Source organism: Hylaeus anthracinus, unplaced genomic scaffold (genome assembly GCF_026225885.1).
Source record: "Hylaeus anthracinus isolate JK02 unplaced genomic scaffold, UHH_iyHylAnth1.0_haploid 11989, whole genome shotgun sequence".
Lineage (NCBI taxonomy): Eukaryota > Metazoa > Arthropoda > Insecta > Hymenoptera > Colletidae > Hylaeus > Hylaeus anthracinus.
In genome coordinates, this window is record NW_026534337.1 from 10,596,196 (window position 1) to 10,618,882 (window position 22,687).

A 22,687-nucleotide genomic window follows, 5' to 3' on the forward strand; every position below is an offset into this window, starting at 1 on the left:
GTTGCAAAGAAAATAAATATCGAAGGAATCCGTGTTTCATTATTGTGAAGTTTGTTACTTGAACGTGATAAAATCGTGAGTGAATATTTCCATCTAAACTACAGTTCTAAACGACATAAGCAATTACTTTCTACAGCTATTAATTTCCAAGTACATTTACAATCTGTTAATGAAATTCCAAAAAGTGTTGTAACGCGAAAATAATTTCTCAACATTTTTTTCTTTTTATTAAAATGCTTCGGTATAGGTCAAAAGATAAAAATGGCAGTATGCAAATGTCAAACTGTATGCAGATGTCAACCTGTTGTGACGATATGCAGACTGGACGGTCCACGTTTGCAGATACGAATGCGTTATTCGGAAACAATTGGATATCTAAAGCAACAGCTTGCTGAATTATTGCATGAAAGACATCGAAAGTGGAAACCGGAGAGAATGAGGCTTTGGATTCGAGGTTATTATTTGGAAGACAATCGTACTCTATCCGATTACAACCTAACATCCGAAGACCGAATAATGTTGCTCCTTGACGATCGTTATTTAGTGTAACTTTAAAAAGAGAAGTTAGTACTTTGGTCTATGGTTGATTAAACAATTTTACTGACAAATAAGCGTGAGATGAAATACTGTTAATGTTAATTGTAAGGAAATAATGTTCATTAAATCATTTGGTATTGAAATACCAATTTCTTCTGGGTGAAATATCCTGTTTTATGTCTCTTGTGTAAGATGAATGAAGAAAAAATAAACAAACGTATAAATATGTTTATTTATTTGCTGTCGTAAACTATAGACTTATAAAGTAATCGTGACAAACTAAACGCGATACGTTTGAGCATTGTAGTAAGTACAAACACGCCTTTGAACAAAAAAAGAAAACAATGATTTCTCCAATCTGTTCTAGATTCAGTTAACAATAATAAAAAATTATATTGATTATCGTGGATTTCAATCAAACGTTTAAGCAACTTATTGATACTCCATTTATAATGCATATGTAATTCAAACGATAGTAAATACCAATAAAATATTTGTTTAACGTATTAAAATCGGTAAGTTGATATTTGAAATGTATAATGTTTAACGTAGAGAACCTGCGATTATCAGATTTTCTGAATTATCTTTCAAGATCAGCATACGATCCATTTTTGTCAAGCTTCAGTTTTAAAAGTCGCGCCTACTCTCTAGCATTATTTTTTAATGAATAAAAACGTGCACCATGTTTAACATTAAATATATCAAAATCGAATTGTTGCGGCGAAGGTCTTTCGGAAATTGGATTAAGTCCCAACTCGACCGTAAAAATTTTCGATTAAAATTGAATTCGAATTTCATCTTAAAAGATTAAAAATGATCAACTTAAAAACGTGTTTGAATTCAAGTGTTTAGAATTTTCTTGATGTCCAGCTATCATGCTTTCGGATCTCTACGTTATAAATAATATGAACGATCGTCGTATGGTTAAGTAAATTAGTTATAATCAATTTCGTTATTCCAGTGATGATTCGACAGAATAGCAGAATTACCTAGCTTTTGTTCCATGCGGTAGAATTCATTTTGTTGTTGCAGCGCTGTTTAATAACAAACGAAAAAAAAAACAATTAAAAATATTCCTTTAGCATGTTCTGATTATTACTATTTTTTATACGACTTTATTTTAATAAAATCCAGCATCATTGGTTGTTATTGTTTCGTTACTTTTTCTTCAAATAAAAATGCCCTTCTAAGCAATCAATTAAGTTCGATCTGATCGTGGCACTAAAGTTATTTAGGGTAAGTGTATCGAAATATTTGTCGATAAACAAACATTTGTTAGAAATAAAATGGAAGTTTCCAAACGCAACGAGTACTGGAAGTGGGCATTGTTCTATTATTTAAGGGAAGGATAGATTCACTCTAAGAATACGAATTCCGTTGGACGCGTCAAAACAAGCCAGGTATCATATTACTTGTTTACATTGGACATCTGGCGATAGCGAGTTCCGAGGATTCACCCTTGAACCGTCGCCAGAGACATGGGTAAAATTCTTATTTGTTTGAATATTTCGAAAAATCAATGAAATATAATCAACGTTTTATACGTTATACATATTGAATCCAGGGACAGCTTTAATATCCCAGGGATAGCTTTAATATTACAGAAACATGTGCTAAACGACATAAAATATCTCTAAGATACTATAAAAGACACTAATCTTTAAAATAGTAAGTATAGTTTCACTAGCTAAATAGAAACTCAATGAAATCCATCGCTAATAACCAAGCAGTAGATACGACGTAAAATAAAACTATAAAAAAATTAAAATGTGAATTATCGAATGAAATTATATGTAACATCGCGAATAAAATACAGTGTTCTTCTTCATCATGCAAATAGAACTTTGCCCATCCTCGTCTATCGTTCTATAACGTGGGCTTTCAGATAGGATTACTTTTAATAAAAATCACTTACCGCAATTCTGGAACGTAGTAGAAATGAGATGGTACATCTTAGAGCAGGCTTCAGAGATCGCATCTTGCTTCGTGGGCATCAGATTTCCATGATATTCGAAAAGAAGAGTCGTCTCTTTGAGGATAGTTATCTGGAAAAACACAAGAAGTGTATAATTAATAAAAAAAAATCAAAAATTCCAAGAAACACTTAATACGTGGACTAAGAAACTTCTAATATAGTTTCCTTCCTTAAGGTTTGAAAACGTTCTAAATTTCACGAATGTAATCATTGTAACGATCAATTTTTCTTTATTGCGTTTCAGAATATTAAATTTCCAAAATTTAGACTTAATTTGGAATGAATCGTAAGAAAATGAAATAATCGAACGCTTACTTTGCACATATAACTCGAGGGCGTTGGAATGTGTACACAATTGAAACAGCAGGCAGCGTTGAACTTTTCTTTTATGAAACTCTTCAAGGCGGTCATGTGTATGGAGGATACGTCCTTTATACTGTTATCGTTCAAATCCGCCACATCTTTGACGTTGGCTTTCTTCGGTGGAGTATGCTTGCCACGATTTGGTTCGAATTTATGGGAATTCGACTTTGCCACTGCCTCGTTGATACATCGCTGCCTTTCCAAAACTTTCGTAGCTCCGATTGGCTTTGCCCAACGTATTTCCCAGCCTTCCGCGTCAGCAACACCGCCAGGTCCTTTTTTTTTTTTATTATATAATAGTTAATAAACAGATCATCAAATGAGAATAACAAATTTCTCAGTTTTAGTCGCGCGGCCATTTTTACGTTTCAACGGAATAGTTGACGGCCATTTTGAAAGTTAGAGGAATTGAATTTACAAAAGACGATCTTTCATTTTTAACCAAAGAAAAAGGCTGTAATTGATATGAAAGCATTTATTTGTATTTTTCAAATTTACTGCCTCGATAATATTGTATTAACTTTTAACTACTTAGTATTTACCACACAAGATTATTTAAAATAAATTGTTAGCTGGTAAATCTGCAGTTAAACTGATTATTGTATTTGCCCCATTATGGATTTTGCTGGTGTAAATATTTGTTCACCAATATGCATTATTCGAAAATTGTTTGATTTTCTTTCTTCAACTCTGAAGCTGCTTCTAAACTAGCGATTCGAAACATAAGAATAGAGGCTTGATTAAGATTGAGAAATCGGCCTTTTTATTGTATCCGTACGCTTTGCTACTAATTAAATAAATTACTAAGGAACTAGTAAATAAGGAAGATAAACGTACTTGTCATAATGTCCATTACGGTCTGAGCTGCTTGGCGGTTTTCGTAATGAATGAACGCAAAGTGATTAATTTTTTTCAACTTCAATATAGGGATTTTCGTGGTCTTCTGAAATATGTCTCGAACTTTCTGTTGCTGAATGTCTAACGAAAGATTTCGCACGAACAAAGCGGTAACCTGCGATCAATAAATATCTAGTGTAATCGATATTATTCAAAAATAATTTCGCTGTAGATGGACAAATAATTTATCACTGTAAACTTCTATTCTACTCTGCAAATATTATAAACTTGACTTTCAATATTTTTTTATATTATTGCAAAACGTGTGCATTTTATAGTTTCTTGCACATTAAAATTCCCTAAAAATGCGTACAAATGCGAAGCCTAGTAATTTATTTATATAAATTTATATAAATATTAAATTATATAAATTTTATAATTAATTTATAAATTTTAATTTTATAATTTTATAATATATATTAAATTATATAAATTTATATAAATTATTTATATAAATGTATTCGAGATGTACGTTCTATCAGTTGAATCGTCGATTACGAAATATTTAATTCTGCAACTAAAATTCTAATTCTTATTTAACGAAATGAACAAACAATTGTATATCTTATTCGAATTATCTACATAGAATTATGACCATCTCTCATCGTAGAAGGTTCAAAGATGATCGATTCTAGAATATTCGCAAAGTTTATACATAAAAATCTTACCGTTTCCATAATCTCCTCGTCGATGGGATCTCCAGGTTCGGGATCGGCCCAGTCGACAGCAATTTCGTGGTCCCATAACATTATTTTCCCAGGAATTAATTTCCTTCTCGCCATGGCGGCAGCCCTGTGATCCTTGAACTCGACGAAGATGAAACCGCGATTCAACGTCTTGTCGTGGGCGCTTGGATACAGATAAATGTCGACGATCCCGTCGAGGATCTTGTTCAGCTCTTCAAAGAACTCTTCTTTGCTCTTGTTCTTTGGCACACCGCCGAAAAATAACCGACAATTGTCTACCGATTTAACGACGCCGATACGATGACCAGGTCTGATCTCGTAACCGTTGAGCTTCGCGCATGCTCGCCTAGCGATTTTCGAATTCTCGAACAATGCGAACGCGTAACCGCGTGTAGATCCAGAAAAATCGAGCATCAACCGCAGTTCAATCAAACGACCCACTTGTTCGAGAATTGGCATCAGTTCGTCTTCGTAACAATTGCGTGGCAGACGTCCGAGAAAAATCTCGGCGCCCTTCGTGCGTTGCTTTTCTCCGCGAATTATCTCGGGGGCAGTCAAACGACGCTGTCCGTTCTCTTGGACCAACTCGTACTTCGTTCTTTGTAACATTTCCAGCAATCTTAAAGTCAATTGGCACTCGGACGTGCTAGCTTCCGATCTGCTTTTCACTTTCTTCTGTGCGTCCATTACGAGACAATACGATCCGATCGCAACGAAAAGGATAAACGGACTGAGTTGCGAACCGACCCCCTCAATCCTTTTCTTTTTTCTTACCTCCCTCCACCTCCATTCCCCTCGCGTAACCGGGCAGAGTTGGTGGAAATGTTTGAAGTCTATCTTACCCCTAAACCAATCCGGAGTATCGAATGACATCGCCGATACATCTATACGATCTTAGTTAGGAGATAAATTTCGAGGCTGCCTTCGATGTCAAATAAAGACACGAGAAGAAAGGCACTCGCGTGTCGTTTATTATCTCGAAAGGATCGCGAGCTTTACGCACCAGATGTCCGTTATATTATTAAGCCTTTCAGTGTCGAATAACGATATCTCATTGGCTACACTTGTGAAAATTACCGCCAACGATGCATTGGGTTCTAATATTGCTATACAGTGTGGTCCAGTCAAGTCATAACTCTCGTGTCAGTGCAGTTTCGAGAAAAGTGTCAAAGGAAAAATCTGATAATGAAGATAGGACTTGTCACACCTATTTCGGCCTACCCTGGGTAAGAAATTGTTTGTAATTATTTATATCCTGATCGAAATTTAATCACAATATTCAATCAAATATTGATTTATACAATATTTATTGCATGATTACGACACAATGTGCAGGCTGTATTTTGATGAATTTCGAATATTTGGTTACCAGATTCAGCTGCAAACCTTTTCTATGGATATTAACAAGAGAAATCTTTTTGAATTTTTATTCTAAGACGTTCATGTAAGCAAAATATCAAATAATTTCATCGAACCGTTTGTTCATAATAAATTGAATAAAGCCTCATTTTCAACGTCTTACTTGAGACACTCTTGAGTAAGTTATTTAAGACGCATACGCAAATTCGTCTTCTATCTTTCTCGCACAATTGTCCGATTTCTCTCTCACTTAGTTCTTAGTTCTTTATTTTCAGTGACAAATCAATTTAACAATGGTTATTGCACTTACACATACTTCGTAATATTATTAATACAAAATTCTTAATTTTATTTCACTAACTACGTATATCGCTCAGGCGCACTCCTGGTAGAACTCCTTTGCTATTCTATGCTCCTGTTAACTTCAACCAATTTTTCGAAGGTGCCAGTCGGGTCGACTGAGTCCCGGCTATGGCTAAAAATACGATATTGAAATCTTATTGCTAAAAGAAAGAAATTATGGCATTAAAATATTGTTCATAATTAAATAAATACAACGAAAATATTTACAAAAATAATGGTTGATTGTTGCCAAAGATTTATACCTCGCATTGCGATTATTTTGATACATAAATAAACGGCGATTTGTTAGAAAATTAGTAACAAATGCAACCAATTAATATCGTGTAGCGATTACGAACATTATTCAAGTAATATTCATAATTATTAATCTAGCCATAAAATTTTTACAAATTTCATATGTACATGTTGCAAACGATCTAAACTTGACATTGCGTTTATAAAAGTTTACCAATTAATTGCAGGGAACGTTATTATTTTTCTTCTATTTTATTATTTTTCTGATTAAATCAGTGGTCCGCCATTTTGTTACCGTGGTCTATATCTTTCTCGTTTCAATCGATAGTTATCCTTTTCTATACCTCTCTCGTTCTAACCTCTCAGCTCCTGATAAACCTCCTTCTGTGATAGCAGATTCTGCTCCCATTCGTGCATGCGCGTCGAAAAAAAGCTGAACGCGCAGTACTGTAGTCAACGATGCGTGGTCCCGATTCATTATACTTGTATTTTTCTTTAGGGGGACCTAAAGGCGTCAGTTTTCTGGTCGTATTAGATACTTTACTGACGCTAAAAAACTAGTACGCATGCTCGACCGTGGCATCGCAGACCTCCTTCACCATTTTGTGTTCCTAGTTATTTCGAACCGATTCTAATACGAGACTTCGAAAAAAAGTTTCACGGTTCCGTACATTTCCTACAATTGTACATGACTATTTAATTCGAACGCAAATATCTGTCATCATGCTATGCGATTATTGCACTTCATAAAGCATATAAATAATTAGATACATTATTTATAGACTGTTAATCAAATACCGAATAAGCGAGCACTAATATAATCGACGAGTTTTAAACATTGTTAACAGGTAATTAATAGCGCAGAGCAACAGCACAGATCTTTGCAGAAACGATTCTTGAATATTGGATAGACTTATTTATTGATTTGCAGTTAATAATGAATTATATACATACCTGTGAAAATTATTTCATTACGTCACGAAACTGCAACAGTATACGGGAGATTTGGATAATTTTAATGTATTTATTTCAACGATTTATAACTTTTACGATTAATACATTTCTCGTTAGCATCGTATGCACTTTACATTAGATTGCATTATTATTCGCGGCCATAAGTTCTGTGGACAATTATCGTAATTTGCGTTAATGACTCAACACACGTGTTCATTACAAAAGTTTCCAATACATGAGGACATGTTTGTTACATTCGTATATGTAATTTGCAATCACGTGCAAAGTATATACTACTACATTTTACGCAAGAATAAAAAAAAATCATCCTTTCGTGATATTCGTTATTATTTCAGGCCCGATAGTCAGTGATATAATTCATCCTCGCTTAAAAGTATTCAGAGTTATGAAACCAATTTATTATCAAACGAATAAATGCAACGAACACTATACAAAAGAAACGGTATCATGTACAGAGTATCGAAGTAAGCGTGACTGAAATTTCTATAATTAACGTTTACATGACGCGCACCCGTTTCACGGGGCGGACTATTTTTTTTTTGTACAACGGTTTACTTGTTAATCTATTGATTGTAACGATTATCATAACTCATTATAACGACGTGTATCGGTACTAAAGCTACCAAGCTATTTTGGAAAACGATACATCACATCTCGCATTCTCAACAGACGCTCGTGTCCACGCATTCCATCACACTTACGTTAAAGACAAATGAATATTTTATAGTTCTCTGAATTGAAAGCACGTAAACAAAGAGGAAGAATTCCTATGGTCAAAATCAATTGATCGGTCAAGATCACTTTCTCCATCGCAATTTATGTCAAAAACGACGTCTAATTAACTTTTGATCCATTATTTTGTAAAAAAGATTTTGCACATCACGTTGAATGAATATAAGTTTATGCGAATAAATTATTGCGTGGTCATTTAATTAATGAATAATTTTATCTAATAAATAAAATATATTATTTGAAGAAAATTTCGCTTACGTTTTGTACCAAACAATATAATGAGGTTGATCCTTGTGTTGAGCAACCAATTGATTTTATGCCTTCTTAGTCACTAATTCCTATAGCGTGGCAGCCATGTAGTACATACATTTGCTCTCAATTCACAAATTTTCGCCGACCCAGTACATAAATCATAACGACGAACTATAGTAACATTATCTTTTTTTACTATTACACATTAGGTACCTACGTGTCCGCCGTTCTCGCGTATGGGGGACAATATATCAGTGCCGGTTTTGTACACGATCGTGAAAGAATAAAACATGCGTACATGGCACTAAGCAACATCATAGAACACGGATCTAGTGATCTTAAGCATACAAAAATAAATTATAATAATAATCATGTATCTCTGAACTTATACATGTACAGTGAATACTATATTATGTATACGTATATATATATAATATATATATAGATATATAAATATATTTTAAAGTACACTATCCCTTATAGTTACTCCCGTTTTAGAGTACAATTAAAATGCTCTTCTTCTTCTTCTTCTTCTTTTTTTTTTTGTAATACATAACAGAACATCTAGGAGAATTATCTAATACATTTAACTTCGAATTAGCTAAAACAATAGCTTCGTATATGTTGACAATGCCCGTGATCGATTGCGAATTCGTGAGAAATTTAATTCTATTCGTTAAAAATTCTTTAAAAAATAATACATAAAAATGCCAAAGAAGTATTCGTGCTTGTCGTTCAAGAATTATGTGATACCTTGATACTCTTTTGAAACATCGTCTCTCACTCGAACGACAAACAAGAACGCAAACCGTTTAGCTCGTGTCATTTTGCAGTCGTACAGATGAGTGTCTAAAATACACCTAACTAATCGGATTATTTTTAAAAAATATATTACACTAGAGACCCACCGTTCTCCTAGACATTCTTGCTTCACTACACCCACCATTATATCTGCTGGTGTACGCTTTGGCTGCAGCAAATTATCTGTGGGTTAAAAACGATTGGTTAGAATCATAGTTAAAGATTAAGTGCCGTTATAAAAGGTTGTTTCAAATTTTAATGAACAAATTTCATCCGTTATTAACGTCAATTAAATTATTTTAAGCAATATACGTACCTACGTAGTTTAAGGAGTTCAGTAAATTACAGACTTGTAAAGGCACAGGACGAAACGACTAGGAGTAACGTTGAAATGGCTATCGCGGGTTGAGAAGCAGTCCCTGTTGTTGACGGTCCTAGAATTACAAATACATTAAATTTATAAAACAATCTTACTTGTGTAATAAATTTAGTATCTACAAGGGTATCTACAACCCTCAACTTGCACACTCGCGTATAATGTTACGTTAACAGTACAGTTACTTATATTTACGAAGTTATCGAACGATTGTAATCCCGCAAAAGTAAATTAAAATCAAAGTGGACCAAGTTGTATGCCCTTTGTCGAATACGAATTCCATCGTTCATGTATCGCGATACTTACCGCTTTCAGCATCCGGGATCTCGTCGTAGTATTCTGCAACGAAAACAATCGAATTAGAATGTAATAAATCAGCGCGTTTACTACGCAGCAAAATATGAGGCTAGCGTTAATATTTTCGTACCTCCTTTAAATATGTGTGGCTCGGAAGGTTGAGACCATCCGAAGTCATTTCTAGCCATAAGGATCGCTTCGTACGACCCAGACTGAAGTCCATCGATCTTGTGCTCAACGATAAATTGATTGCCCTTGCCATTCGTTACCACGGGCTTGAGAACGATCCATGAGTCATCTCCTTTACGGCGGTACTCCAGCTGCAATAATTCAGGGATTTTCAGTAATAATTCTTTTCGTGGACGTTATAAGCTTTTATCGAACGGAACGATAAAGCGATAAAGTGTAATTTTCGTAGACAGAGAATTGTATACAAGTTGAAATACCTTGTACTCGGTGATTGGCGAGTAGCTCTCCAGTCGCCATTTCAGAATGAATCCTGAACCACTCCTGGTCACTTCACCGCTGGCGACAGTCGCTTGAGACGGAGCACCTGAAAAATAATGATTTTAGATACCGTCGATCCATTTTTGTATGCAGGGATAATGTTCGAAAATGGCTAGAGATAATTTACTAAATTCCTTGGATGAATTACTCTGTGTTATTGGTCCACTACTCGTAAAATAGGGTTGGATGAAACGGTCAATTATTCAGGAAATCGTTCAGAAAGTCTGTGAAAGGTGTAGCGAATCGGAGAAATCGTGAAACTGTTGCTAAAGCGGATCATCGTCTACTACACGGTCACATATACGCGCTGAGTGAACCACCGCATAATGGAATGAAAAAATGACTACGATCCTCGAATGACGCGGAGAATCTTTCCCTTATAAAGTGACGGTGGAAGTTCCAAGTCAGTGATTCTCCATCATTGTGCGTGGACGTATCCTTGGATGGACAGAATACTAAATAGTTGTTGCTCCTTTATTGCAACAGTTTCACGATTTCACTGCTTCTGTAGACCTTCTAGAAACTTTCTGGATGATTTCCTGATTAATCCCTCCGGAAACGCACCGTCATTCGAAGACGACGAGGCTGAATTACATTAAACAAGTATGTATTACTTCTTCAACGCGAGACAGTTTTGTGGGCTAACGTTTCAGACTTTGTTTAGGAAAGAAACTAAAATAATTTTTATTCGATACTCTTGATGTCCTTACTTTAAGCACCCAGAAAAACGGTTAAAATTCAACGGGACAAAATTTACCATCATTTTCCAAACGCTTGTAAAATAAAAAAACAAGAGAGAGAACTTTTGAAAGTTCTACGTCTAAAGAACTATGTTTAAAACCCGTCGGAAACTACAATAAATCCAAGTCTGGGTAAAGTTGGAAACGTTGCTCCAAATAGTGTTCGATTTCGCGTGGGATGGCCCCCTTTTTCTCGTAAACTGGATAAAAGCTTAATTACCGGTAAGGCGAACAATTTTCTCAGCTCGACCCAATTTATTCTTCGCCACGCACGTATAATTTCCAAGGTCCTTCTGTTCGGTGTGTAAAATCTTGAGGGTGTGCGACCTCTCCGGATTTTCGATCTCTATCCTTCCGGGTTCCGGGAGGACTTCCATTTGATCCTTGTACCACGTCACATTAGCGCGAGGATGAGCGTGAACGACACACGTTAAGTCTGACTCAACGCCCAGTCCGGTATGCACCAATTTCCTCTTTGGCTCTATTTCAGGAGGATCTATGAAAACAAATACGTTCCATGGTGTTTGATTTAACCATACGCGCGAACGCTTGTGCATACAGTGTGTCCCATATAACGCGTTACAAACTGTTTTCTCAGAAACTAATGAAGATGTGTTGCAAATGAGACGAAACTGACGTCGATATCTTCATTAATCTATCAGAAAACAGCCTGTCGCAAATAACGCAGGACACTAGTTGGAATAAATCTCAGAAATTAATGAAGATGTGTTCGAAACGAGACAAAACTGACGTCGATATCTTCATTAATCTATCAGAAAACAGCCCGTCACAAATAATCCAGGACACTAGTTGGAATAACTCTCGGAAATGAATGAAGATGTGTTGAAACGAGACAAAACTGACGTCGATATCCTTATTAATCTTTAAGAAAACAACCTGTAACACTTTGTACAGGACGTTCGTTAGAATAACGCGAGTTTCCAATGCTTACAATTAACGACGAGGACGATGGTCTCTAGAGGTGGATCCTTGGAGCCGTCCTCCAGTAAGCACATATAACGACCTGCGTCGGATTTGCTAACTCTGTGCAGGGTGATGTGATTGCTGTCGGCGGGGTCGACGTTGAGCCTCGTGCTCTGAAAAAGAGGAAATTCGAAAGAATGAAAACGATATAAACATTGAAAAAGTTACTCGAATACTCTTGTAGATATACATAGTTTTCGCGAGAGTCAGGGCAGACGATTATCAGAAAAATAATTTGGCTCGACTGTCTGATGGAAGTAGCTCGTCGTTGATTCGAATAAACGTTTACCTCGTGGAACCACTTAATTTGAGGTGGATGTTGAGATGTTTCACAGCCAAGGGTGACACTATCGCCAACTTTGACTTGGACCTTCTTGGCAGGGGTGACTCGTATAAGTGGTTCGCTCGGTATCTGAGATTTGTCGTCCACCAGCACCCTGTACTTGATCGTGATAGGCGGCTCCTGGAGGATACTGCACTCGTAATTATCGGAGGTGTCATTTACCGTAGCAGGGTAGATCACCAATGTGTTGTTCGGGAATCGAGTGATCCTCTTATTGTCTTGCGTCATCGCGATGCTGTCAAGGTACAGGGTTTCGTTATTTCTTTTCCACGTAACTGCGACATTCTCTGCAACAATCCAAACATTTACCGTGAGCGTTCGTGAATCTTCAAACAGGTTACATCGTTACGCAAGTACGAAACGAGCTAATATTTACACTAAAAGAAAGAAAGGTACTATGCTCCGTAGAACACCTTCTCATATTATAACGTAAACGAAAGTGTTTATACGTTTAGTCAGCGTATGTAAAACTATACGGTGAATGTTAACTGTACAAAATATTTGTCAAATATTGCACATTTAATTTCACGTATAATGGATAGAATTTTTCTCCTGGCCCAACAGTTTATTTCCGTTATGTAGTTATGGACTGTTCGACGCTGGAACTTGGCACTCACCTACATTTTTCAGCAGACACGGCAGCCGAATCACACCCCCGTTCCTGACTCTTATACTATCCCCTTTCGAAATTATCTGCGGTTGTTCCTCGATAGTGCCTGGATCGTTGTCGTCGACTGCGTCGCCGTCGTCGTTGTAATCGGACGACGGTGGATCGTCGTCGGAGTACTCCTCGCCCTCGGTGCTCTTGGCTGGTTTGCACCAACCTGGAACGAAAGGTTGTTGCATTTGATTAACAGCTGTTCCGCGACGATCGATAGTAACGTATCATCGAGTCGAGGACTTTCTATGGTTCTTTCTATTTCTACGCGAAAATAGAAGAGAAAATATTACACATTTCTTCAGTTCCTTATTTCGAGACAATACTGTAATGCGTAATAAACCCAGAATGAAATCGAGAAATCTCTTTCGAAAGAAAGCACAAGTGATCTAAGATATATCATATATAGATACAGAAAGTATTCGAATGGAAAAGACTGGAGGAAATAGGTACAGGGGCACCTTCGCGGAACTACCAAGTCGTTCAATTTGATTCATGTACTCGTTGGAGTACATGAATTCATTGAGTTGTTTTTAGAATTACTAGATTACTAACTCTTTATGGGAAATTATTAGAAGAGGGAATTAGGTACATGTTGTATCGACTGACTTGCTTCTCCACTCTGTATTTTCAAAGATGTAGTAGAATTTATATGACGCAACAGTTTAGGGTCGTGGTAAAAACGTCAACTTTTAATAATTAGATTGAAATAGTTGGGAACAAATCTAAAATACTCATATGGAGACTATCATAAGACATTTGCATTTTGTTTTCTGACTTCAGTTGGATATTGGGAAGGACCTCGTGCCGTCTGTACCATTGACAAACATTTCTAAACATTCTCTGATAACGAATCATCGAAGTCGTTCGTAAAACTTTAATAAAAACAAAATCATTGATCTTCCTGTTACACGTCCAGTCAACCCCAACTTCATTTGAAGCCAACCAGGTGAAATCAACACGCACCATGTTGATGTCATCACCTATTCGTACCAAGATTGTTGACCTATTCCACGAGCAACGTGACCGATTCTTCCGCAGGTATTCTCGGTCTACTTCTCGCGAGAGCCTGAAACAATCGGCGAAGGTGGGGCACGCCAGGTTGAAATTAGATTTCTAGTGCACGACGTGCGGTTAATTTCAGGGCAGTATGTAAGCGCATACCGTTTTCTAATAATACGCGGCCCCCGTATCGTCGTTTCCAACAATGCTTTCCTGCTCCTTCACGTGCCACGCGCGGGTATCGTTAGCGGTCCGGTTAAAGCGAATAAAGAACGCGATGCGAAACGGTAGAACGAACGAAATAAGAGGTCCACACCCTCGGCTGCGTGTCTACGCTCAGTTTACCCCGTTTTCAGGCAGGTCGGCCTCGCGTACAGGCGATTATATACGCCCAGGTTCGATTTTAACCAGACACCACGCCCTTATTAGAGAAAAAATATGAATCGAGCGATGCCAGCACTCTCGGAACGCCACTTGTCACCGGTGCTGGGAACCTTTTCGATTCCGTTATGGACACTGGTCAGGTAAAAGCACGATCGGTGACCCAGTTCTCCAGGCAACGCTCGCCAAAACGCGGCGCTAGGGAAACGTTGTCGACGCTCGAAATCTCGCGTATCCTTTATTGCAGGCCGCGTGGATTTATACTCGATTCGAGGGTGGCTCGATTCTGAGGGGATATTCGGATTCAGAGCACGGCGAACCAGGCTTTGATAACGTCCGAGTAAATTTGAAAGCGGCCCCGAATATCTCGGGTCGCTTTCGACGCTACCTTTAACCCTTTGTTTCGCGTCGATAACATTCAAACGACGCGACCAGATTAAGCTCTTGGCTTGGCGACGAATATTAGGCGACGAAGATCGTAACGTGGATTTGAATGGAGGACTGTTTCGGTGGCTTCGAAGGGGTACGAGTGGTACTGGTGGCATGGTCTTTCTGGGTTCCTCTCGGATTAGAGGAATTTAGTTAAACCTCGCTTGAAATTAGGACGTATAGTAATTTTCGGGGAGAATCGAAATTATTTATCGATCTAAAGGAAAAGATAGAAACTTGATGTAACGAATGCAAATTGAAAGTACAGTGGAAGAAGTAACACGAACTTACAGGTAAATAATTTGATGAAATAGGGAACCAAACAATATTTGCAATTTTGTAAGTTTCTTTACTTCTCTCTACGTTTAATTAATATTCATTAGATCACACTTCCTTTTATTCCTGCTGGACAAAATAATTTTGATTCTTCCTCTAGATTTTGTACACGAGAAGTACACTCTACTAGGATAAATGAACGACTGTTAAACTATGAAAGAATACAATGTTAATTCCGTAATGTACATTCCGCGAGTTTCCTCGTTTATAAATCTTCGCTTAATCAAATATCAGCCACGTCATATTTAGTTGCCGAGAAAATGTAACTTGTATCTATTTCAGGGGTGGATGTATTCTTTCCCAAAGGGAAGCCTTCAACGTGGCCAAATCGTTGGAAAGTTGAATAAACTTTGTCAGCTTCGGCACTTCCCTTGCTCTCGCAAGGAATACCCCCTCCCCGATTTTGGCGAAACTTTCGGATTTGTAGAGCGGCCAAAACTAAGGGACACGTACTGTTTTATAGCTGTGGTAACTCAAGTTTAAGGAGTGAAACTACCCTACGAAGTTTCAGCCCTCCGAGACTGTTCTCAGACTTATCGGAGGTGCAAGGAACCGTTTTTAAACAAGCTCTATTATGGTCGATAGTAACATGTTGTACAAGTATAAAGGATCGACAAAATTTCTTATAGATGTTCATTTCATATTTTCCATTGTTGATACATGTACTACAATATTAGTAAAAAAAAATTCATTGGATGACATTCTCTTATTTTTGTAGGATAAAATAATTTTGTTTATATCGATAGACCTGGAAGACGAGAACTAGATTCTCGTAGAATATATATATACGATTGTTAAAACATGGAGGATTGTAACTTCCAGAAATTCAAAAGGAAAATTACAAAAATGCGCACAGCTAATTGTGAACGAATAAAACTGGAATGGTAATAATAAAATAAGAAGTAGTTCCTTAAACTCGAGGTACCGACAACTATAACAATTCATACCTATTTTTTAATTATGACTGTTCCACGAACCAGCAGAATTTCATCACGAGGGTTTGAAGCAGTTCGAGAATGTCCCCAATACCAAACAACAATCAACGTGAAATTTTATTAATAAACTCGAGTTAGGTGAAAGTATCCAAGGCTGCTCCAAGTGAATGCCGTCACATCGAATAAGAGGTACGATTAAACCGAGAATGTCTTACGAACCATGTTAATGGCTGACCACCACATGCCGGCAGGTCTGTTTCTACTTAGCTAGTAACCCCCTAGCGCTGGACTCCCTTAGCAACGACCTAAAAAGACGCCACGATGTCCCATTGCTCAATGTACTCTCACCATTGTTACTTACGAACCCATTTCGAGCTACAAACTAAGTTACCCCGAGATGCTTGACCTGAAAGTCGACCGCGTGATTGCTTGAGAAGCTGGAAGAATTAAAACCGTTTATTCCACTCGGTAAGAATGTAAGGGTAGGTATCAACTGGAGAATAGGTGAAAAAATATGTAAATGTCCATGTATAGGGTCGAATTCGAAGTATGGATATTTTTTGGAATTTTTGTTTGTTCCATTATACAGAAAATAATCATTTTCGTTATTTACATGCATCTATTGCGAAGTGTATTTTTGAGTGTATTCGTATGTCTTAACGTGACAAATAATATTGCAATTTAAGGATTTTGTGTAGATATGAGTATCTCCTGAACGATAATGATAGAAGAGCAAGAAACAGAAGTGGAAGATATTTCTGTTGAGATGCGTTAACCTTGCAAAATTGTACATTCATATATTCCCATCAGTTTATTGCGAGGAATGCACATTGCAACGTTCTGTCTAAATTTAAATATCCTCGTACCAATAATAGTAGTACACCTTAAATGGCGGCGACAATTATTCTACATAATATAAAAATGAAATATTATTTAGACAAGAACAAGGTCGAGTTCCATCGCGAACAAAGAAAAGAAGAGCGAACAATTTCTCTCGTACGGTTTTCCCCGTCAGGCCGCCATCGCGATCGCATTGAACTTTCGATTTTTCATTTCCTCTCCATTCCATGTTGACGGACAAAGGGAAGGACATCTGAGAGCCGATCTATACGTCCGGTGTTCAAGGTGAATGGGAAGAAACTGCAATGCATCATAAACCAGGCATTCAAGTAAACGCAATAAAGGCGCGCTGCGAGAACTCGCGCCTCTGCTTCGTCGGGGAGGTCTTGCGAAATAGAAAAGAAAAAATCCAAAGACCCTCCGATCCCCTTCGCGCCTCCGTGGCATTTTGCTCGAGCCATTTTCTATTGGGATTCAAGTGGCGAGCGCGCACGTTACACGAAAGAATAACGAACGTGCCTGAAAACCGCAAAACCATTTTGCATTAGGCACACACGGTACGAACGGTGATGTCACCGTGACCGCATGTCCAAAAAAAAAGTAACCAAGAAGCGAAACGACTTCGTGCTCGCGATTCATCCTGAAGGGACACGTCATCCTGCTACCTAGCAATGGGAGCGACGTCGAATCGAGACTAACGCCGGTTCATGAATCGGAATCAGTTTAAACCCTGAAACTATCGAGGTCAATGCATATGTCAATGCATGAACAGTGAAACCATCGAGGTCATACGTATTCTACATGTATGTTTGTACTTAGAGGAGGTAAGTGAGCAAACTAATTTGTTAATTAATGTATTCCTTTGTTGGAATAATTGTCTGTAAAAATTGTGGTACAATCATTGGTGTACAGTTGAGTGACTTTTGAAAGAAGTTTGGAGCGTTAGTGTGAAATTGATTGACTCGATAGTTTTAGTGTTAAACAAGTGGATATCGAGCAGAATCAACAAGTATTCGATACCGGATATATAAGGCTAAGAATCTTTTTTGATCATTGAGTGTACTAAGATATAGTTTTCTCTAATAAGAGTGAGTTCTCTGCGTGGATTACTCTAAAACAAAAGATTCAAGCATTTTCATAAAGCATAGGTAGCTTCCACTGCACATATAGATTTGAGAGAATTATTGCAAAATATCGAACACTTTAAGAAAAAAAGTGGAACAAAAATAATAATACACATAAAATGAGCCTGATAATTAAATTATCTCTGAATTTTGACACAACAAATTTGACCAAAACGAGTATCGACATGGAAAATGAATACCAAATGGCTGAGGTTCTGACACGTTTCAATAGCCTCAATTTCAGTCCTTACGCGACGACATCAGCCATGATAGACCCTTACCAGCTTAGTTCCCTCGTCCGATTGACTTCCACACCCCCACAAATCAAAAAGGGAGATTGTAAATTAGCCTGGAGTTCGGGTAGACGGGTCAATGTGGTCTGCGAAATGTCAGGGTGCCGCTGAAGGGTGCAATTACGTTAAGGGTGGCGAACACCGTGTAATTTATACAGGGTGCGTCAGACGGTTGGGCTCGGTCGCACCCTTTTCTTGATGGTAGAAAGAAGTGCTAAAGGAAGAGGTTAAAGAGCATAACAAAACCTACTTTCCTATCATTTCTAACTTTCTTTTAAGGAGATTCATTCTTCTAACGATGTTAAATAATGGAAGAGGACTTTCTGCATTTTCTGAAGAATTACTGTATTTTATTTTGTAAGAGCAACGACGAATCTGCAGATTGCAATTGAACCTTTAAACGGAACTATGTATTTTTCTCTTGAGGGGATTTATTCTTCTAGTCATCTTGTGTATACGTATAAAGACATTGCGAAGGAGTGATAATCCCGAGCATTGCTTGGTGATTCAAAATAATAATCGTGTCTTTCGTGATCCTCCAACCATGAGAACATCAGAAAACCATGAAGCATTTTTTACCTGATCATTTTGATCCATCTCAGTGACAAATAATTTTCATGACCAACCAGCAGAGCAATCAATTAATATTCTCACGACGAGAGAAAGAGGGTGTCATGCCTTACAATATTTTGTAACTCAATAAGAGTTTAAGTTTCTCCAAGAAAAAAATTCCGCGACGATATACCCAGCTTCCTCTAATTTCATTCCAATTACAACAGCCCTCCCACGAGCTCAAAGTATCGCCCGCGTGTATACAACGTAACCTTTCTCTCAATCTCACAATCAGGGATCAACATCGACAAGGAATGCGCAATAAAGATTTATCGACACGATTCCAGAATTCCTTGCACTTGGCAAGTGTCGATGTTCAACCATGAAAGTGGATAATTACAGTTCGTCGTAAATGGACGCGAGTCGTTTTCCGCGATCGTCTTCCCGGAATTCACATCGCGACCGACCGCTATACTTTCCGTTTACCTCTACCGTTCGCCGATGATATCTCCGTTCGCGCGAACGCACACGACGCGAGACGTAATCGCAAAAACCGCTTCGTTACATTTTTTGCGGAGTAGAACCGTTTAATCAACAGCACGGCCACGCGTTCATTTCGCCGGCCACTTTCCGCGAAGAGGAAATCGCCTGTCCCGGCGGGGAACGACGTTCTCCTAAATTGAAAGCGTCGGGGGGGAAACACGCGAAATGTCAACGCGTGGTCGCTCGAAGGCTTCGCCAATATTGCGATTTCTTCTGCGAGCGTTTCATTCAGATGTAAATTTAGATTCGATGAATAATCGTTTTACATTCGCCGCGATGTACGGAGAAACGCTTGAATATGTATAGCCACGGCTGAAGCAACAGGAAAATGCAAATCTTGCGGAATCGCGTTTTGCAAAATAGAGTTTATACGTTTAACAGATTAATTAACACTTTATTTATAGGTAGGCTACGCGCAAGCTTTTTAATGGCAATTTGTATTCCGTTATGGATGTTATTTAATGAAATAGACTTCATTTAGACGGAGGAAGGGAAAAATAACTTTTATATTTTATATTAATTTCTTTTATTTTAGGTCCCGATCAAAATTAATCTCCTTGTGAATTTTGAAGAATATCTTTCTTTCAGTTTTAAAAAAACTGTATGTTTTTTTCTAGGGTTTTACGAGATCTATGACGAACAAAAATTTCAATTCAAAATGTTCGTTATTAAGGTAGCTACGAATTTTTGAAAATTAGACAACCTTTAACACATCTTTACACTAATTAATATTAAAAAATAAACTCTTATGATAGTTCGATATTTTTTAAAAAATCTTTATCTAAGGACACACAGGTTCTCGTTTTGCTCATGGAAATCCGTTTACCCAATCGAGAGTTATGATTTTTTCAAATTTTAGTAGAGAATCGCGAACAAAATTTCTGCCCATGTGGCATACAATGGCATACCTAATTAATATCCTCAATACTCCACAACACTATTCCCTTCGATTTTAACCATACATACTTGAATATCGAAGAAAAGCTAATCCAAAGCTCGACACGTGTCCATTATTCCAAATAACAATCCTTCTGTCGGTTACCTGCGTCGTTAATTTGAATTCGTCAACTCACTAGCGTTAATTGCCATTTTAATTACCCAACTAATTCGCTGAATTGTTGTGTGGACATCTAGGTTCCCGGCATTTACGCGTCATTCTTGTCCCTCCAGTATTTCCTCGCAGACGTTGAAACCACATCGTACGGAAGAATAGAGTCTTACATAGAAACGAATACGAAGACGCGGCTTAACGATCTCGAGCTGTTCCCCTTATCGATCGTGTCTTCTCCCCATGGACAAAGTCTGTTTGCTCCGACAAACGTTCCCTCCCGCATAAAAGTATCGCTGCACCATGGGGGAAAGTCGAACGTTTCTCGAGTTAGTTATCGATATACTCGACGCATTAAGAAAAAACGGTGATCCTTTCTCGTTACTTTAACGTTACTTCTTACGTTCTTACCTCGGGGGCATTTTCTTCATCCCTTCGGACATCCCACATTGCTGTGTTTATAATTAGACCGAGGATTTTATACACTTACGGCAAACGGGAACATGGAAAAAATGAAGGAGAAGGTGTATAGATGGACAAATACATAAAATATCAACAATAAAGTAAATGTTAAAGTACTGTTCAGAATACGAGGCATAGCTTTCTTTCAATTTCAAATTAACATCTGTATCTGTGTATTTATAATACTCTAGGAGCATCAATTCTGTGGTTGAAACCACAATATTTGATTTTAGGAATATTTGTTGGTGTCGCAAAACTTGTGCATCTAAGGTCAAATGAACTCTTGAAGGAGTCTCGAGAAATTAAATTTCTATGTAATCTTATTTATAATATTAAAGAGCATCGATTCTGTGGTTCGAACCACAATATTTAATTTTAGGAATATTTTTGCGCGTTACAACGCGTGTTGGTCTGACCTGTAATGGATTTATAAAGGTATCCTAAAATATGAATATTATTATCATCATTTTCTTGTGAATGAATATCACTATGTTTCTTCGAATTCAAACAACAAAAAAAGTAGTATTTATTTGGTGAGATCTCAGAGCGTTTCCTCTTGGAATCCTAATGACTTACTACCTTAGATGACGATACCTTAGCGCTTCAAATTATCAGCGAGCAAAGTTAGCCCATACGTTGGCTGAAATTATGTACCAAGACGAAAATAAACTCAATACAGAGAAAGGCTGCCACCCAGTGACCCAAATAGGAACAAACTACATAGTAAAAAAATTAAAAATTAAAATGTTTCTCGATCCTGCGAGATCCGCGTGCCATTATGGCGCTGGAAAGTCAAACGAATCGGGTCTTTGCCAGCTTTCCATTTGCCCGATTTCGAACGAGGCTCCCCGGGCGATCGGAAGACGTCGTTAGACCCGGAATAGGAGAATCTATGCAAGTACGGGCGTCGTTAATTATCGAGCTTATCGGGCGGCTAACGCGTCCGTTGCTTACCGGAAGTCGGCCCCGAGCAGAAATTCTCACGGGGCCGCGAATTGGCTATTAAGAAACGACCGAGGGAACCGCGGATATTAGGATTCAGAATTTATCCTTCGAAGGCTGGGGAGGTTGACAGCGTTCGATGGATCACGAATGTTGAATGGGTGACGTCACCTCTCGCATTCCCTCACGCACTTAATGGTTATTATTGCCAAGAGGCACGCACTCTTATTCCGAGAGGGGGACCTTCTCCGTTTCACGTATGCCGCGACGAAACGCGAACGTGTGCGTTCTGTAAACACTCGTCGGTTTACGGACGCGTACGTGGGTGCGTGTAAAATACCACGAAAAAGTGGTGGGAGTCACGGTGGTTAGGCTCGTGTGCGTTTTACTCGTGGAATGTACAAAGGCTGCACCGTTCCTCGGTGTTGGAGCGACGGATAATAAAACGGGGAGTGCCATTGGACGAATTGACCCGCGGCTACGCACGGACCTCCTAAAAAGTCCCCTGGCCAGCCGTGAGGTCAGCGATATCTCGTTCGTTTCGCTTCAACGAATGGCGAATAACGAGGACAATGATCTTTTTTCACCGGGATTTCGTCACCTCGGCCCGAAATTTTCGTCTTTTCGCCGTATATGGCTCGGACCAGATGAACGTTCGGATTCGCAGGCTCCTATCAGCTTGTTTTGGGTAACTTCTTCGTTTTCAGGAATCGCATTCGAC

At 38.1% G+C, this 22,687-nt stretch overlaps 2 protein-coding genes across 2 annotated transcripts in view; both read right to left on the reverse strand.

Annotated features, from left to right (window-relative positions):
* Window positions 1-1,025: 1,025 nt before the first annotated feature.
* Window positions 1,026-5,145, reverse strand: LOC128887881 (APOBEC1 complementation factor-like). Its single transcript, XM_054144341.1, has 5 exons — window positions 4,441-5,145; window positions 3,713-3,887; window positions 2,828-3,150; window positions 2,453-2,582; window positions 1,026-1,571 (listed from the first exon to the last, which is right to left on the reverse strand). Exons 1-5 carry the CDS (start codon window positions 5,143-5,145, stop codon window positions 1,471-1,473), a joined length of 1,434 nt encoding a protein of 477 aa, XP_054000316.1. The 3' UTR covers window positions 1,026-1,470.
* Window positions 5,146-7,767: 2,622 nt separating this feature from the next.
* LOC128887880 (neurotrimin-like) overlaps window positions 7,768-22,687 on the reverse strand; it is an 88,897-nt gene continuing 73,977 nt past the window's right edge. The window contains exons 2-10 of the mRNA XM_054144340.1: window positions 13,039-13,245; window positions 12,368-12,708; window positions 12,047-12,191; window positions 11,315-11,590; window positions 10,294-10,400; window positions 9,978-10,167; window positions 9,857-9,889; window positions 9,491-9,608; window positions 7,768-9,357 (exon numbers count right to left, since the gene is read on the reverse strand). Of these exons, the coding sequence (XP_054000315.1) occupies window positions 9,517-9,608; window positions 9,857-9,889; window positions 9,978-10,167; window positions 10,294-10,400; window positions 11,315-11,590; window positions 12,047-12,191; window positions 12,368-12,708; window positions 13,039-13,245 (1,391 nt within the window). The 3' untranslated portion in view covers window positions 7,768-9,357; window positions 9,491-9,516. The remainder of the gene's footprint in view (window positions 9,358-9,490; window positions 9,609-9,856; window positions 9,890-9,977; window positions 10,168-10,293; window positions 10,401-11,314; window positions 11,591-12,046; window positions 12,192-12,367; window positions 12,709-13,038; window positions 13,246-22,687) is intronic.